Here is a 19,764-nt window from a genome sequence, read left to right as displayed (position 1 = left end):
TATTAAGTCTTTTAAAGAAAACCCTACATTGATACAACCATTCCATCAGGATGAGTAGCATAGTTGATAACCCCACAGTACAAGAATACTGACTGCTTGTGACAAAAATACTGATTTTCAGGAATAAACACTGATTTTTAAAACTTTAATGCATATGTAACTATTTACAACATCCACACCCATCAGTAAAGTAGGATCGTAACTTACTTAATTACTTAATATACAAGATGCATGTGTTGCACGCTTGCACCTTCACCAATACCTGTACAAAGGGAAGATCACTCTGCCTGACCACCACCTAGGTGGGCAGATAACCTTTAGCTTCCTTTAGAGCTGGTTTTGTGAGATAAGAGTAGTTCTACTAAGGTATTTTGACTGGGTTACAATGTAGTTAAAAAAGAAATGCAATTGCAATATGTATACATGTCTGCCATATTAAAAAGTAGTGGTAAGAACTGGCAGTTTCATCAATATGGCTTCAGTCATGCAAAACATACTAATGAATGCAGCTATGTTGTTTAAGTAGAAGCATACAAATGTAGGAAATGCAAAATATTTACAACTTCAAAACCTATATTCACATACTGGCCTCCAGACCCCACTAGATTCAAATTACAAACCTTTGTTTACATGCTGGCCTCCAGCCCCACTAGATTTCAGGTACTTGATTTCCAACCGATCTATAAAAAAAACAAATGATCATTATCAACTTTATTAGCATTATCATTATTGCTGCTGCTGCTATTGTTGGTTCTACTACTGTGTTATCATCAAACCACCACCACCACCACAATCTCTGTTTGGCTACTGTAAGTTGCTTATGGGTCATAACTCTGTAAAACACAGGCAGTGCTCAAAGAAAAAAATTTTAAACACAGGTCAAGGGCTGATGACTTAAATAAACTCACAAGCCCTGACTGAAATTCTACAAGTCTGGACTCCAATTTCCTCATGCCCAAAATTCCCCCTTTTCTATAATGTCACACAACTATGCAATTGCTACAATTTAATAAGGCCTGAAGGTAATGCGAGTGTCATCAGTGTTCATCATTACACTCACTAAGAACTGGATGCTCCTTGTGCTCAAACATTTCTGCTGGGTTCTCTGAGTGAATCCTAGTCAGAACCAAGCTGACATAATTATGTCAATGTGTTGTTTGCAGTATGTGCAAAGAATTAATAGCAAATGCCCCCCCCTTTTTTTTTCCCCTTATTTTTACTGGTGTGCTTCACAAAGTAAAGCTCTGTCAACCAAGAGTTCTGAAATTTATTTTTGCTAAACTCTGCTGATAGGTAACTGCTTCCTAAAATGGCTTAAATAATTCATTATACTTGAAAACTATTCTGACAACAGAAATGATCATGCTTTACAGTCTATATATGCAGTAAAATCTGACTTCAAAGAAATATTGCTGTTGTTCACAAACTTGTCAAAAATATAATGCATGTGGCTTAAACATTCTCATTCAAGGCAATAATATGTAATAACGTTTGTTCTTGCACACTTATCGATGATCTCTTTGATTTACCTATAATGGGTTGTTCCACTTCCTAATCCTACCTATGCAACTTAACACAATGGGCTCACCCACTGCAGCCTTCAAACACATCTCACTAGCTATTGCCAGCCATTTAAGTAATACATGACATAGTGGTTTAAACCTGACCTCTTTGCCTTTAATTGTCACTATTTAAACTACCCAAGGGTTAGTTTTACATCAGCTCCAAGTGTGACTGTTTACTGTTTAAACATGTAATGGGCATATAATGAAAGGGGAGGGTTTTTTATTTTTAATACTACTAAAAATTGAGTTTTCTCAAAAAACGACCATGCCAGGGGCTTTGGGAGTACAAAATCATATTTTTATTGTGACACACCATGTTTCAATTTGATTAAAATCATATCTCAATTTCATGTTGGGGAGTGGTGATCTGATTTTGATTGTGGCCTGTTATGACAGGTATGTCAACATCTTGAAAATACATTTATACATTTCATCAGTGCTATCAAAGTTTCCTCTGGCAAATTAATTTTTTTGACAAGCCCCATGGGCACTTAATTAGAATACAAGACGAACCTGATCTAAAATTAGAGGAGCGCCGGGCTATTGGATTTCTTTTTAGCACTTATAGGTAAGATCTAGTCATCATGAATTTAAAAAAATATATACATATATACTGTACAGTATATCCGTATGTGTTTTACTGCAGAGTCCACTCTTCCCTCCATACACCCTCCAATACTCATCCCAACCCCAAAATGCAACCTAGGGGTCAAACGCTAAATCCATCCTGCTACTATGACAGACTATACATGTCGAGTTCCATCAAAAATAATTTTTTAAAACATTTTTATTGACCACTATAAATTGTAAAATAAATATCTTGAATTCGACTATGCTTATGTGACCAGGGTCTGTTAAGAGCATAAAATTACACAGGGTCTATAAATAGATGCTTACGTATGTGTTGATAATTACAAATAAGAATCTTAAACACAAGACTTAATGACGACTTTGGGTTAATTTCTCATTGGCTGATGGGACAATTCTAGAAGATTTTCAGTATCTTTCCATCGGTTGGGCAAGGTTATAAATGAGTAGTAAACTTTATTGTGTGGTGTATGTTGTGGTGTACATTGTGTGGTGTATGTTGTGGTGTACATTGTGTGGTGTATGTTGTGGTGTACATTGTGTGGTGTATGTTGTGGCATACATTGTGTGGTATATGTTGTGGTGTACATTGTGTAGTGTATGTTGTGGTGTACATTGTGTGGTGTATGTTTTGGTGTACATTGTGTGGTGTATGTTTTGGTGTACATTGTGTGGTGTATGTTGTGGTGTACATTGTGTGGTGTATGTTGTGGTGTACATTGTGTGGTGTATGTTTTGGTGTACACTGTGTGGTGTATGTTGTGGTGTACATTGTGTGGTGTATGTTTTGGTGTACATTGTGTGGTGTATGTTTTGGTGTACATTGTGTGGTGTATGTTGTGGTGTACATTGTGTGGTGTATGTTTTGGTGAACATTGTGTGGTGTATGTTGTGGTGTACATTGTGTGGTGTATGTTTTGGTGTACATTGTGTGGTGTATGTTGTGGTGTACATTGTGTGGTGTATGTTGTGGTGTACATTGTGTGGTGTATGGTGTGGTGTATATTGTGTGGTGTATGTTGTGGTGTACATTGTGTGGTGTATGTTGTGGTGTACATTGTGTGGTTTATGTTTTGGTGTACATTGTGTGGTATATGCTATGCTGTGTACTTTGTGTGGTGTACATTATGTGGTGTATGTTGTGTGTGTGTGGTGTACTTTGTGTGGTGTACATTGTAAAATATGGTCATAATAGAAGGTGTATTTAAGGGGAGAACTAAGCAGTCAGATTTATTCCTAGTTCAGTCATCTTCATTTCTTGTGTTCCTCTTGTAAGCCTGCAGACATGTTTTATATTATACTTAGATATTATTTGAGAGGAAAAACATTTGTTTGGACTGTCCAGTGGAAACCGAAAGTGCTCATTATTTAGACTATAATATTGCTCTGCAACTATTGTGAATTATTCAGCGGAGTTCTGGACAATACCATGATTCTTGTCGGATCAGTACATTTCTGGTTTTCAGTTTGAGTTTTTAATCTTCTGAATAATTAGATGAGGAATTTTTAGAGAAACTATCAGCAAGAATATTTGCTACGTCACATTCTGAACTAAATTTGTTATTGTTCAGTTGTAGATGTCAAAGAGAATTGTGTTTTCTCTTTCCATTTATTTTGCGGATAGTGTCCCAAACTTTCTTAATAGAGGAACAAGAGTTTGAAGAAACATATTTCTTCCATGATGCTCATTTACTTTCTTTGATTGTACTGTGAGCTTTGGCCCGGACAATAAGATTTTTACTTAAGTTTTCGGTTGTCGGACGATTGTTAAAATTTTTTTCAATGCTTCTCTGTGTTGTCTAATCGCTTCCTTACATTCCTTAGTGACCCAGGGTTTTGGGGTTCTTTTACAGTTCGATGAGGACTTGGGAATGGATTTTTCTGCAATCTTGATTAAAACAGAAGTAAAATGCTGAATCTGGGTCATTAATGTTGAAAACTGTATCCTCATTCAGCCTAGTTTTACAGAGTGTTTCAAACTTATCCCAGTTGGTCCTCTTAATATTCCATTGTGGAATTGCATCATCAATTGTTGAGTTAATATTTTCAAGGGAGATTGGAAAGTGATCACTGCTGTGAAGGTCATCAGCAACCTTCCATTCATAGTCCAAAAGCAGTGAAGGAGAACAAATTGCCATATCGATGCACGTGTATGTACCCATTCCTGGGTGTAAATATGTTGGTGTTTTGGTGTTATATTGACACAAATTGTGTCTAGAAATGAAGTCTTCTACTTTGTGACCCCTGTCACTTATATGATTTGATCCCCATAAAATGTTAAAATCCCTGAGAAAACAAATGGCGCAGGAAGTTGCTGAACAAGACTAATTCGTTTGGTACTAGGTTACTGTTTGGTGGTATGTAAATAGAACAAACAGTAATCACATGATGTAGAGTGATGCTTACAGCAATGGCTTGCAAATTTGTATGTAAAGGGATGACACTATGAGGGGCTCTGTTGTTCGCAATAACAGAAACTCCTCCTGAGGCCCTGTCAACATTTTGGGAGTAGGTATTAAACAGGGAGTAGTTTTTAAGTGTGATGTTATTAGTATCTTTCAAGAAAGTTTCCTGAAGGCATAGTACTGCAGGATTATGTTCGTTTAAAAACAGAAGAATATCATGGTAGTTGGCTTTAAGTCCTCGACAGTTCCATTGTATGATAGTGTTCTTCATAACATGTTGAAATTGAAGATTGTGGAGCTAGGTTAGACCTTTCGCGGAGGCAATCTGTGAGGTTATTTCTCTGGAGGAAGTGCGGGGGCTGAAATTTTTGTTGGTAGGTCTAGAGCTACCTTGAGAGCCACCCTGAGGACAAGGAGCAGTTTCTTTTGCATCCATATCCTCAAAGTCTACAAACCTGTTGTGCAGTTTTATAGGGTCATCTGACCCCTTTTGCTGCCTATTTGTTTGCAATTTCTTTTTACTGTTTGGTGATTTTGTCGATGTAGTGTTGTTGAATGTTATTTGAGTCTATATCGAGTTTTTCAGGTTTGTAATGCGGAATGTTTGAGCTGGAAGGGGATTCAGGTGGGTTTGTCTGGGTTTGGACATCTTTCGTTGCTTTTGTTTGTTTTTAACTACAGCTGAAAAGGTCGGGCCCGGGCGGGAAGTTCTAGTTTGTACAAGCTTCCTTGCCTCTGGATAGGGGATGTTGGAGGTGTACTTAATCATCTGTATTTCCTTCGCCTGTTTCCAGGTGACACAATCCTTTGAATTAGCATGGTGCTCCTTTCCAAAGTTGATGCAATGCGGAGTAACTCTGCACTTGGTTTCCTGATGAGAAGGATCTCCGCATTGGCCACATACTTGGCTTCTCGAGCATTGGTCTTCATGATGGCCGTATTTTTTACATTTGAAGCTTCAAAGGGGATTTGGTATATATACCTCAACCTTGACTTGTAAGAATCCAACTTTACAACTTTAGGTACTGTTGGTTTTGTTAAAGCTGAGTATAATGGTGTTGTTGTCCTGCTGAGTGTTTCGTTTGATATGAATTCTATGGACTGTAGTGATAACTTCATTTTTCATCCCTTCGATCATTTCATTGTCGCTGACTCCAGCCAAGTCATGGCAATGAATGACGCCTTTTAATGTATTCAGTGATACGTGCGTGAAACAAATTACTGGTATGTCATGAAAGGTCTTAATGTTTTGGATGTTTTCAGTCTGTGCTTTACGTTCGCACTCTACAAGCAGACCACCTGATTTCATCTTTTTTAACACTTTAGGGTTTGCCGACTAATCCAAGTATAGTCTTTTCAAGTATAAATGGCAATAGTGCAGCAAGTGGTTTAAATTCATCTTTGGACTGGATGACCATGAAGCGAGGAAAAGATTCCATGCTACATGGCTCATCGTCTGAGTCTGAAACAGTTTTTGTTCTCTTGTGTGGGTCTTTTGTTTGATTTTTGATTTTTATTTTTTTCATCACCCGTGCTCACCCACCCGTCATGGAGTCCAACAAGGGGACACTTTCCAAGTGCCAGGGATACACAGGTGGTATGCTCATTAGGTAAGATTACCCCATTGAGCCACCAACTTCTAGGAAGTCTTCTGAGAGTAGGAGAAATAAAATATAAAGGGGTAGAAAGTAAGGGCAATGGTGGTATCAAGAGAGACACATGGCGATAAAAAGAAAGTGATCAAGTAAATAAAGACCTCCTAGGACTTAGCATGACCAGCCAATTAGTCAAGACTGGGCCCATCCCAACCACCTGTCTAGAAGAAGTAAAGGCCAAAGTAGTGTATTGCATCAGAAAGTCTCTGCTCAACTACCAGGATCCTTTCCTCCCCCGACACAGGACGCAACCCACGGCAAACAAATATATTTTATATTTCTTCTGAATAAAAGCATACATAATTCAAGAAAATTTTGAGCTCAGTTCTTATTTTTTGTGTGATTATGCCTACAAAGATTCAAAATTATGCTCAATATTTTCAATTTTTGTGAGGACTTTCACAATCTCACAACCGAGATGCAACCCTGGAAAATGATTCAAGCCTTACTAGGATGCAATAATATGTGATGGGAAGTTTATTAAACAATAAAGACTTCTTTTCTTTTGATACAACCATGCTTGATAAAAATTACATCCCAATGAAAATACTGCAAATCTTTAATAAGAAAGCTATGTTCTATGATAAGACAGCCCACCCCCAACAACACACTTTTCAACAAATATGAAAGACTTTCATGCAATAAATGATGTATGACAATAAAATGGTTACTGCACTTTGTTATATGTACATGTAGTTACAACCGTACAACGTATGGATGGAGTGAAAGACAGACAAGGTCATTACCAGACAGACAGACAAGGTGATTACCAGACAGACAGACAATGTGATTACTAGACAGACAGACAAGGTGATTACCAGACAGACAGACAGACAAGGTGATTACTAGACAGACAGACAGACAAGGTGATTACTAGACAGACAGACAGACAAGGATTTTAAAGAAAAAGAATTTCCCCGGCTTTCCTCACTGGTTATACTTGCTATTTAAAAAAGACCTTGTATATCTTAGGTATAATGCAAAGAACCTTTAATTCCCTTTATTTTGGTGTATGATTGATGGGTGTACTATGGGTTATAGAGTATACAGCTTGGCCTTACTTCAGATGTGCACCTTTCAAAAAAGTGCTAGCTCTACTTGGTCATTTTCACTTCCTGAACTTCAGAGGTAAATTGTATAAAAAAAGAGCTGATAATTTTTTTTACATTTTATATATTTGGTAATTCATTCATTGCACTTTCAGAAGCTGGTATTGGCTAGTCTGGCAAAATTAATTTTCCCTATTTTAATAGCTCCTATGTATAGTGTACTTTAGACTAATTCAGGCTGATTTTTTAATACAAGGGAGCAGTCATTTTAGTTAGCAGTGTGCTTAAATCATGTAAAATTTCCAAAAGTACAATATCCAAAAGAAATATCATCCACATTACATTAATGTAGCATAGAGGTATGCCAACATTCTCTCCATTGTGCATGTTTTAAATGTGAACTACTTCACCTTACATATGTCACTCTCTCAAAAGTACATATTATCTGGTAAGCGCCCCCATTACCAGACAGACAGACAAGGTGATTACTAGAAAGACAGACAGACAAAGTGATTACTAGACAGACAGACAGACAGGGTGATTATCAGACAGACAGACAGGGTGATTACTAGACAGACAGACAAGGTGATTACCAGACTGACAGACAAGGTGATTACTAGACAGACAGACAGACAAGGTGATTACCAGATGTCCGATAAATCTCAAGATGCAAGGTCTAAATTAATTTACATCAAATGTGTCACAAAAGAAAAAAATTGTACTTTACCTATGGGTACATATCCTGAAAATGATCCTTCACTAGCTTTCTTTGAAACTTTGGTATCCTGGAAAAACAAAAATAAATTTCATATTTTTTTATAAAAGTAGGTATAAAAGCAAACTACATCCAATATTCCAACTGAAAGCAAACTACATCCAATATTTCAAATGAAAGCAAACTACATCCAATATTCCAACTGAAAGCAAACTACATCCAATATTCCAACTGAAAGCAAGTTACATCCAATATTCCAATGAAATCAACCTACATCCAATATTCCAACTGAAAGCAAACTACATCCAATATTCCAACTGAAAGCAAGTTACATCAAAGATTCCAAAGAAATCAAACTACATCCAATATTTAAACTCGAAGCAAACTACATCCAATATTCCAATGAAAGCAAACTACATCCAATATTCTAACAGAAAGCAAACTGCATCCAATATTCCAACTGAAATCAAACTACATCCAATATTCCAATGAAATCAAACTACATCCAATAATCAAACTGAAAGCAAGCTACATCCAATATTCCAATGAAATCAAACTACATCCAGTAATCAAACTGAAAGCAAGCTACATCCAATATTCCAATGAAATCAAGTAATTCAAAACAAACTTGGACATTATTTCCTGGATTTCAAATTTAGTATCATTTGGAAGTTTTGTGTATTACAACTCTATAGTATTAAAATAAGCAATACAAAAGAGCGAAAACCAGCAAGTTTTTAAATTCAACAAATAATTTATTTCCCTAGAATACAATGTAAAACTGTAAAAAGAACTAATGGTATTATGTTTGGTAATCTTAGAGGTAATGTTTACAAGAATTCATTGAAAATATTTGCAATGTCATATGGATCATAAACAAGGTTTCCATCATTAATTAGGAATGATGCTGCATAGTCATGAGCAGAAGATAGATATCACCTGCCATCGTTTTCAGATGATTATGTAAGACATTACAGCTAGTTGCAAGGAGGGCATTCGGCAATAGCAGCAGGTAAGTATTGCATAAGTAAAAATAGTTTTACCCCCCCAACCCTATATTTTAACAGCAGCAATTACTTATCCTGCCAATACTGATTAGCTGAATTTGTCAGTTAGGAGGGTAGGCTGATGCTATTATCAAAAGATAAAAAACAGAAGGAAAAAAATGTACTCACCAAATTGGGTGATGTCCACTTACAGAAGGTTGCCGTCTCTCTGAGCCATAACAAGGGGCCTCAGAGAAGAAATGCCCATGCTCTGTTGTGCTAAAGAGGCAAAGACAGTATGGAACTCCAAAAAGATGCCTCCATGACATCCTCCAAGGAGGAATGATTAAGGTAGGACTTGCTCAAACCTCATGAGATTTAGGTCTTAATGAGGGATGGATGGATATGCTTTTTTGATTGTGATGACAATCCACCAGGAAAGAGTCAACAGAGCTCCCAAGAGAGAGGAAGAGATGTTTTGTACCATTCCTTTTTGCCTTGGAGGCACTAAGATAGAAGTGCAGAGCACACACAGGGCAAAGATTTTGATCATCCTTGGCACAGATATGACTGAGACCCTTATAAGAAGGGAAGCCACCAAGGGTAATAATTTTTAGTGAGAAATCCCAAATGGCAAAGAACGCAAATGGAATTCCCATTAACTGGGGACAGCCAGTGTCAATATACAAGGCATCAGGGATCATCCTGGGCTTCGCCAATGTCGCAAATTGCGATTTTTTTTTCTTATTGGCGACAAAAATATCCCATCTGGCGATTTTTTTGGCGACATACTTTTTGGTTATTTAATTTGTACATACAATCATGGATTTGGACTGGATAAATTAAAAGGCAGAACGAAAGGAAGCCACAAACTTGACTAAGCAATGCATTGGAATCAATCTGTTACACAAACGATCCTTTGTTCTTATTGACAACCCCATCTTTACAGTGCATTGTTACATCATAATCTGCTTATGCTGACATCTGGGCTGAGGACTGTATGCTGCGATACAGTCAATCATGCTACCGCACTATACCTACAACTGACCGACTTCTGAAGACGCGAATAGAACAGATACAATTAATTGTATGGCTAATCCTTCTGTTTTTTTTTATACATATACCAATACAATAGTTTTGCTGAACCTTCATAGAAAACTGATAACCTTTGAAGTACCGACTACTGTGTATAAATACAAAGCAAATGGAAAAAATCTCAATCACAATTACATCTGTCGCCAGTGCAGCATTTTACTCATTGATCTTTTCCTTTTGCCATCAGTCCCGTGTTACGGCTGCAGAAACTTAAACTCCGCAACAAGAAATAGCAAAAAAAACAAAACAAAAAAAAACAGTTTTGCATAATTAATAATAATTATTTATTTCTCAAAATACAGGAGTGAAAGAATCCCTAAATTGGGTGTGAATTTATGCTTATATATACGGTCCAGTATTGCCAGGTTTTGACTTGTGTACGTTTCATTCGTGGGAATGGAGATCCTATTTTTCTTGTCGAGAAAATTTATACAGCATTCAGTGATCATTCTTGGGAGTTAGGAAGCAATTCGCTACAAGCTTTGTGAAGCTAGCCATGGGGGGGGGGGGGGCTGCTGAGAGACTACTAGTGTCACCTGTCAGCACTGTAGACTGTGAACGTGGATCCCGTATGATGAACCTCATAAAAACTGACATCAGAAATAAGCTCTGCATCTCATCTCTCGAGAATTTAATGAGAATCAGCATGTACAGATGTGAAAAATTAGACTTTGAAACTGCATTCAACAAGTGGGCAGCCCTAAAATCGCGACGGATCTTCATGTAACACTTTGTAACATCTTGTTAATGCTTAAAGTATTAACTAACCCATCTTTTGTAATTTTCATTGCCTGTTACATTAATAGACTAAATTAACACTTGGAAAAATGTACACTACTTATTTTGGCGACACTTTTTGAAAATTGGCGACAAAATATTGAGGTTGGCGATTTTTTTTGCGACAGCTTTTTAAACGCCAGGACCATCCCTGAAGGCATGAATCTCACTTCTTTGTCTTGCATAAGCTTGAGCAAGTAGAACTGAGTGTGAGGTCTTGAAAGGAAGCTTCATATGTGGCTTTGGTTAATGACAAGAGGATTCCATCTGGACAAAAGAGAGCCAGAGATAGGTTTCTGGAGCTCCAAATACTTAATATGATTGGCATGGTGCGAATCTGAATCAATTTCCATGCCCTGAGACAATTTAAGTGTGTTGGAGATGGCATCTGAATAGCCCTTTATAGATCTCAAAAAGGAACAAAAGGGAATCAGTAAAAAAATGGTTACAGAGGGATGAATAGGATCAACATGTTTTTTTAGTAAACAGAAAATTCTCCATCTGGCATCAGAGACCTTGGATGTAGAAGCTCTCCTGGCCTCAATGATGTAACTGGTACTTGGCCCAAAAACTTGTTATGCAGAGAGATCACTTGAGATGTGAAGGTGGAGAATGTGTGGGCTGTTGTGGAGAAGTGATCACCTGTGTTGTGACAGGAAATCCCCTTTGAGAGGTAGAGACCTGGGTGGATTTATCAGCAGGTCTAAGAGAGCACTGAACCATGATCACTGGGACCACAGTGGGGAAATGAGGATGATCTGAACTGAAGTTCGGACTTTAGCAGAACTTGTGGTAGTGGATAGAAGAATAGGAAAGTATATGCTAACAGGCTATTTAACTGGAGCCAAATGCATCTACTGCCCATGCTCAATGGTCAGAGATATGAGAGACATAAAAGGGAAATTTGTTATAAAGCCTGGTTGCAAACAAATCCACTAGGGGTCTTCCCCAGAGTGTGTACAGGGACTCTGTTACTGAGTGGTAATAAGACCATAATGTGAAAACAGCTCAGCTTGTTCTGTTCAGGCTCTCCGCAAAGATGTTTATCTTGCCCGAAATATGACAAACTCAGTGACATCTTCTTAGGCTGTCGAGATGAAGAGGTTCCAGACCTCCACACAAGAGAAAGGGCAAGTATGCCTCCTTGATGTCATATATATGCTATGACAGATGCGTTGTCTGAGGCGACTAGGAATATTTCTTAATTTCACCTGATGCAGCTGGGGAAAGAAAATTTTGGTCTTTGATAGTGGGGGTTGTTCCCGAAAATAGAGTCTATAACAGTTGTTCATGATGATTGAAGAAGCTCCTGAGTAGAGGCCTATGCAAGCACCTACTTGCATGTTAGTAGAGAGAGGTTAAATTAATATGGCTGTCCCCGCCCCCTTCCTCCAGTGGGAAAGGAAGGAGGGTTAGTGAACTTCCTCTTTTGGGGTCCGTAGCAACCTGAGTACCATGGATGTGACAAGTGAGGAGGTGTTTTAGCTTTAGTTTGTGGACTGAACTGGGGCTGCGTCTGCTTGAAAATTTTGCAGATGGCCCTTGCCTGAATACAATTCTTGGCCAACTGCGATGGGCCAGGAGTGGATATGAAGGATCAATGTTGAAGATTCACCAAGTCTTGAGAAGCCACGGTAAATATGAGACCCTAAGAAGGTCTCTGCTTCTAGTGAAGCAGCTCTTAGAAAGTCTTTAGAATTATTAAGCAAAATCTTTGAAGATCCAATGCATCATGGCATATGTGCAGAAATTTTGCCAATAATGCTATGGCAACAGAAAGAACGCATCAGGACATCTTGCTCACAGCTTCCAGAACATGTAAACAAGCTGGATTCAATGAGGCCTCTTTCAGCATAATGAAGAAAGTAGCTGAGAATAAGCAGGCATGTGAAATAATGGTTAAGAGAACCAGTTTTCTGCTTCATGACATTATTTTGATGCGATGGCATGTCCAGGCTCCTTTAGAAATACCCACTTTGGATGCATTGGCATCCAAGTGCAGAGATTTGGTAAACCTCTTTGGGGAATGTACCCGGCAGCTGACAGAAGAGACCAGGGTCTCAATGTTGAGGAGGAAGGAACCCCCTCTAAGGTGTCAAGCAATATTTAGCTAAGCGAAAGCCTCTGTGATATTTCCTCTATCACAGATGAATGTGAGAGAAGTATGAAGTCTGGTTATGTTGATATCCCTGAGATCTTTTCCAAATGGAGAAGATCTTTTTGGACTGTGTGCCAGAAGGTTTGGGGTACAAATCTGGGGGTAAAAGTTTATCCCTTTATCAAAGAACCAGACCTCTTCTTTCTCCTAAAGCTTAGATGAAGGGATGTGCCTCAGAGGTGTCATTGCCACAGTTTTGGTCTCAAAGTCATTCAGTTCAAAAGAATAGAGAGACTATTGTCATCCTCATAGTCTAGAAAGGAGCACTCTGCACCACTGTCCGTGGTTCATCATGAGGTCCAGAAGGGAAGCAAGAATGTAAGTCTACCCTGGATGATGTAAAACCTTTAGCTTTCCAAGTGGAGGTCACCTGATGGAGAGGTGATGCTGCAGCTATGTCCTGCCATCCCATCTGTCATCAACCCATGATGGCATAATGGACCACGGGTCCTGAAGTGAAGGATCCCAGATCCCATAAAGTTTCACCGATATAATTTGGATTGGGGGAAGGGACAACAAAGTGATCCTAGTTCCGGACACATGATGGGATGGTGGGGGGGAGAAGGGGAATCCGGTCTGTACCCTGTCCCCATATTGTGAGGCAGATGAGTAATAACAGAAGACCTTAGCCTCACCTGATTTATCTTTCTGTGCATAATAGTTGCAGTCTCTCAGTGTAACAAGAAGGAGCAACATGCTGCCAGAAGCACAAGATGTGTTGTGGTGCTCTACCTCCCTAATGGGAGAGCGCAACCCACTGTCATGGTGCTCTACCTCCTTAACAGGAAAGTGCAACCGCTGTCACAGTGCCCTACCTCCTTCAGAAGAGGGTGCAACCCACTACTGCAGTGCTCCACCTCTCCTGCTGGAGGAAGCAACCCATTACCTGAAGCAAATACACTGTTCGGAGATTGAGAAGTGTCTGTATTCTCCTCCATATTGGGAGAAGCTGAATGACTCCTTGAATGCTAGTCCTTCCTTCTAGAGGGTTTCACAGGCTGCCAAAGATGTTGGTCCCAGCAATTTAGACATGAAAGAAATACGGAAAAATCTAAAGATGAGGGAGATATGTATGTCTGGAATCAGATTCAGTTTTTTTTTGTTTTAGACGGTCATAATTTGCAAAAAACAGTGCAACATTTTTTGTGTGTGGTCTCACTGCCCCACAGACTGTCCTTACATTATCCTGTAATAAAGAAATAATAAATGTCATACTAAATCACTTGTTACCTTGAAATATATCTGGCTGTATGCAGTGTTATACAGCGTACCCTCATGTGTATGCACTAAGAAAACTGTATGATGTTGCCATGAAACTCACCAGGTTGTATGCAGTGTCATAGTGCATACACATCTGTGTATGCACTGAATATACTATAAGCATTTAATAAACAAAACCTGCAGTTTTTCTGATTGAAATATAAGATAAATCACCTGTGGACTTTGTTTATTAAAGCAACATGCAAATACATATGCAATGTCAACTTGTAGTGTGGGCAAACATAAAAAGTATACAACGTAAAATCTAAGAATAGAGGAAATGATGTACTCAATATTAGGCAAGGCCTATTGTTATTTTCCTTAGAACACAAGGACATATCTGCACCATAGTGTTTTTTCAATAATATTCAAGGCACGTGTGTGTCCACGTAAAAAATTGGACATTAGGTGGCCTCAGATGCCCTTGAAAAAGTCAATAATGGATTGATGAATAGAAAAATATCTCAGGAGTAAAACAAGCCATACAGTATGGTCGTGTACCTTAAAATAAAAAAAAAAAGGAAATAGCATAAGGAAATCGACGATCATGGTGAACGAAGTATTGGAAGTTCCGTACCTTCTCTCTTATATATTAAGATTGAGAGAGTCCCACATCAGAATGGGTCATGTGGGTAATCTAAGGTATTTATATCACTCTGCATGATTTTTTTTCTTTTAGATTATTGTGGGTTTTTATTTCTTTTTTTTTCAACATCAAGCTCGCGTCGAGCACCTGTGGTGCACAGGTGCTCGATGCCAGCTTGATGTTCAGAAAAAAAGAATAATCTAAAGGAAAAAAATCATACAGAGTGACGAAAATACCTTAGATTACCCCCATGACCCGTTCTGACATAGGACCCTCTCTATCATAATATATAAGAGAGAAGGTACAGAACTTCCAAATACTTCGCTCCACCCATGACCCTCGATTTCCTTCTGCTATTTCTGTCTTTAAAGGCATGCGACCATACTATATGGCTTGTTTTACTTCTGAGATATTTTTCTATCCATCAAGCCATCATTGACTTTTCTGCACTGTACCAAACTGAAGTTACGGGCTGCGAAACGTGCGATTTTCGTGAAGTTTTTTGTGGACACTTCTGTGCTCCTATGAAAACCAGTGACAAGAGCGATATGGACAATGTTTTCAACTCTATGGTGCATCCCTTCTTGAATTACAGAACAGCGGTAGATGCAAAAGTAAGTTTTTTACTTACCATTAACTCGATTCAACTTTAGGAATCCTGTTCCATGCAAGTATTATACATTGTCTTCTTCACTGCACAACACATCGTATACATGCATCTTTATTTTCAAAATAGGCGGCACTAACGTCAACGCCGAAATATGACTGGCTCAAAAGGTTATTCTTATTATCATACGAGCACGGAAGTGTCCACAAAGGAAAACTTCGCGAAAATCGCAGTTTCGGAGCCCGTAACTTCAGTTTGGTACAACGCAGAAAAGTCAGTGATGGCTTGATGGATAGAAAAATATCTCAGAAGTAAAACAAGCCATATAATATGGTCGCGTGCCTTTAAAGACGGAAATAGCAGAAGGAAATCGAGGGTCATGGGTGGAGCGAAGTATTTGGAAGTTCCGTACCTTCTCTCTTATATATTATGATAGAGAAGGTCCTATGTCAGAACGGGTCATGGGGGTAATCTAAGGTATTTTCGTCACTCTGTATGATTTTTTTCCTTTAGATTATTATTTTTTTTCTTAACATCAAGCTCGCGTCGTGCACCTGTGCTGTGGTGTATTTCAGTGTTTCCAGTAGCCCCTCGAAATCTAGATTCTTTACAATAAATATTCGTTTCTTACCTTAAATTCAACATGTTTGAGTGGATCAGGGTTACTGTTTGGATAAAGCTTTTCAAGTGCACAGTCGCTTTTATATGTCTGTCTTAAAAGAGTCACGGAATTAGTCCTGACCGATTTCAAAACACAACAAGTTCGTGAAATCATATTGTCTCCCAGTAAATGTCAAGGTCACAGATCAGACTGTAAAATGTAAGAACTCCCATAATGGATTTCGATCAAAGAATAAAAGAGATCGTATCGTCGATGTTTAAAAAAAATTAGTAATAATAATAGTAACTTTCATTTTACAAAATTGAATATATACCAAGACAGAGATTAAGCCCATTATAAATAATTAGATTGTTATAACATTGTCGTAAGTGGTAGCGTGGCCGAGCGGTCTAAGGCGCTGGTTTAAGGCACCAGTCTCTTCGGAGGCGTGGGTTCGAATCCCACCGCTGCCAATTATTTTACTTTGTTTGCCTCCATTATAATTAATGCATAATTTTTGTGTTGTTCACTGATAAGTACTGATTAAAAACATTATAGTGGTAAAATAGTTTACCTCCAGAATTCAACCAGTGCAGATCTATACTGCAGTAGTCCTTTTCTGCTATCTGGGATAACACAGAACGATAAATATCTGCCGATATGTAACAATCGTCGGTCTCGTAGTATACGCATTTACTACATAACTATATTTTCACGAACGAGAACAGCAGACAGCAATGAACAATGTTTATACAGCTTTTTAAAATACTAACATACTTACCTTTTATGTTTGATATTGTAGTATGACATGCTTTTTTATCTTTGATATTGTAGTACTACAAGTTTACCTATAATCTTGTATGATGTAGTTCGACATACTTACTTTTTATCTCTGATAATGTAGACTTACCTTTTATCTTTGAATTTGTAGTACGATATACTTTCCTTTTTTCTTTGATATTGCAGTACGACATCCCTACTTTTTATCTGTGATATAATCTTTGAACGAAACTTCCGCTTTTGCCTTGTCCGTTACCCCAAGGGTCCCCTGACACACGTCCTCGTCTCTATCCCCCATGACAAGTTATCCCCCACGCGGCCCACAGATGTTTGATCACTTTAATTTTGTCCTTCTGAAGTGGAACCTGCAAGTTAAAACACACACGTGACGCTAGTGAGCCAGTCATGGGGGTATGGGGGTTAGAGGCTCGTACTGCTGTCCGTGTCACCATATAGCAGCAAATAAGGTCAAACAGACCCACTTTCGTACTAATCCAGAGCAGCAGAGAAGGTGAACAGACCTTTTGCTGAAACGTCATTTTGAAAACGAAAACCTCATACGAAAAAAGTGAAAAATGTAAGGTCAATAACGCTAAACCGAAGCCTCTAACTTTACCGAGAGTTTCTCTAATTGGGTTGTTTTTTTGTTGTTGTTATTTTATTCTGTCGTTTGTGTTTTTCTAAATTTGTATGTGTGTTTTCGTTTACCCACCTGACGTTTCAATGAGTTCATATCCTCTCTGCTGCTATTATTAAATCATTATTATATTAATTATGACACCGGGTACGGAGTCTTACACGGCTAGATTAGCTAGAGAAAGATTAGAAGCAATCAAAAGGATTTTGCCTGTTCGTGATGCTTTTAGACAGAAACTTCAAGAACGTCAAGAAGCACAAGCTGAATTAGCAGAAGGTACAGAAAAGTTATTTAAACCTATTACAAAGGTCACTGAAAGAACTGCAGAAGCTACTGACGCTCTCATTCAGCAGTAGTTAAGTGGGGCACTATACGTACAATGGAAATTAGCATTACGGAGACCCCTGGGTGAATATACATACAATGGAAATTTAACATGGCGAAAAATCGTGGGTTAATATACGTCCAAGGGGAATTAACATGGGAAAAAATTGTGGGCCGATATACGTACAAGGGGAATTTAACATGGGAATAGAGTTTGGGGGTTGTTTAGGGACAAAGGGGAATTGAATATGGGATTTTTTTTTTAAAAAATTTTTTTAATAAACGGGTAGCCAATGGAAAAACTATCTCTTTTCGAGAAATATGGCTGGCCCTGAAAAGGGCCTTTGGGTTTATGTTAATGTATTCATTAACATAAATGGTACCGCATTGGTCTTCTTCTTGTCCTTAGGCTACGTCTCACTGTTGGTCCGTAAATCAGCACTCTTTTCAGGCATCCTTGTCTTTCAACGTAGATCCTACGTATCCACAGGCTGGTGTTTGTCCTGTGGACAACGGTCCACTTGGATCGGACATACATGAGCATGTCCGTCCGGAACATCATGGAAGACACAAGCGTAGAAGATTGCACATCGGTCCACATCTTGAAGCGACGGGAACAAGTGAATCAATGCAGTGAACTGCGCTTATTTATAGGTACAGGAAGGATTGAAACGGATTGAATTCATTCACCAATCCGAACACGCGTTACAAAATTCAGTCAGCTCGCATCCAATCCGAAGAGAGCAGTCTGTGACGTCACGTGGTCTATATAGATTCGTTAGCGCTTGTGTGCGGTCAATCTATGCGACAGTGATTCAACATGACGGAAACTCAGAAAACGATCCACTGGGGTGCACCAGCAGGGGAGACTGCCCAAGGGAACCCGGACTTACTTTCAGAAGAGGTACATTGGGATTTTGTGGATTTTCTTACCTCGCAAGAATTTGTTCCGGAACCTTCGTTACCTTCTTCATTACCGCAAGTGGAGAATTTTAGACAGAGACAGAAAGAAGAATTGGAGAAATTTATGCAACGACAAAAGGAAGCGGAACAAGCTTTTCTCTTACAGCAACAGCAACAGCAACAAGAAGAGGTAAGAAAAAAACAACAGCAACAACAGCAAGAAGAAGTAGCAGCAAAGAAACAAGAGGATGAAAATCAAACGGCTACGGTACTGTTGGACATTTTAGCGGAGTTAAGAAGTCTGAAACAAATGTATCAGACTTCTTTATCACGACCGAAGAGAATACGACCTTCCCGAGCTAAACACGCCAACCCTGTGACTAAGCCTGTCCTACCACCCTTAGTGATTTCAACCCAATCATCAGAAGTAGGCCTTGGCCGTGGCAAAGGCTTAAGGCAGTTAAAGTTGATTGGTTAAACTCACCCCTACACCAAAATAAAAAGGCCCTTTTCAGGGCCACCCACATTTCTCGAAAAGAAATACAATTTCAATTTGCCAATAACTCAAAAATAAACCCCACCCATTTTACCCTTATAGTACGTGTCTGTGTATGAGTGCGTGAGTGTAGCTTCTTATTTTAAAATCAAAACTCAAAGACACTTACCTTATATCATTCATGTATTCTTTTATCCATTTTTTACAATCCAATTCACAACACAACACTTTAATTAAAAGTTCATTGACTTCTTCTTTCTCCTTGTTTAGTCTCTCTGTTTTTTTAATTTCTTCACCGTTTTTTCCTCATTTTCTTCCCTTCTTTTCTTCTCCTGTTTCTTTGCTTCTTTTAAATAGAATTGTCTTCTTTCTTCCTCTGAAGAATCCCTCTCTTCTTTCGAAGAATCCCTCTCTTCTTTCGAAGAATCCCTCTCTTCTTCCGAAGAATCCCTCTCTTCTTCTGAAGAATCCTTCTTTTCTTCTGACTCCTCTTGTTTCTTTTTTGGGCAATCTGGAGACCAATGTCCTTTTTCTTTACAATAATAACAGGTATCTTGACTTTTGTCTTTTTTAGCCC

At 38.6% G+C, this 19,764-nt stretch overlaps 1 protein-coding gene and 1 non-coding gene across 2 annotated transcripts in view; one reads left to right on the top strand and one right to left on the bottom strand.

Annotated features, from left to right (window-relative positions):
• LOC149802462 (large ribosomal subunit protein mL62-like) overlaps positions 1 to 16,256 on the bottom strand; it is a 30,190-nt gene extending 13,934 nt beyond the window's left edge. The window contains exons 1-3 of the mRNA XM_089951700.1: positions 16,078 to 16,256; positions 7,990 to 8,047; positions 621 to 680 (exon numbers count right to left, since the gene is read on the bottom strand). Of these exons, the coding sequence (XP_089807826.1) occupies positions 621 to 680; positions 7,990 to 8,047; positions 16,078 to 16,221 (262 nt within the window). The 5' untranslated portion in view covers positions 16,222 to 16,256. The remainder of the gene's footprint in view (positions 1 to 620; positions 681 to 7,989; positions 8,048 to 16,077) is intronic.
• A 182-nt stretch (positions 16,257 to 16,438) lies between these two features.
• On the top strand, positions 16,439 to 16,520 carry Trnal-aag (transfer RNA leucine (anticodon AAG)). The gene has a single exon. It is a non-coding gene; the product is annotated as a tRNA-Leu (tRNA).
• The last annotated feature ends 3,244 nt before the right edge of the window (positions 16,521 to 19,764 follow it).

The sequence above is a fragment of the Sinohyriopsis cumingii genome, chromosome 3 (assembly GCF_028554795.1).
Source record: "Sinohyriopsis cumingii isolate HCF-2022 chromosome 3, ASM2855479v2, whole genome shotgun sequence".
Taxonomy (NCBI): domain Eukaryota; kingdom Metazoa; phylum Mollusca; class Bivalvia; order Unionida; family Unionidae; genus Sinohyriopsis; species Sinohyriopsis cumingii.
The sequence above is the reverse complement of the archived record's forward strand: the minus strand, read 5'-3'. Positions and strand labels throughout refer to the sequence as shown.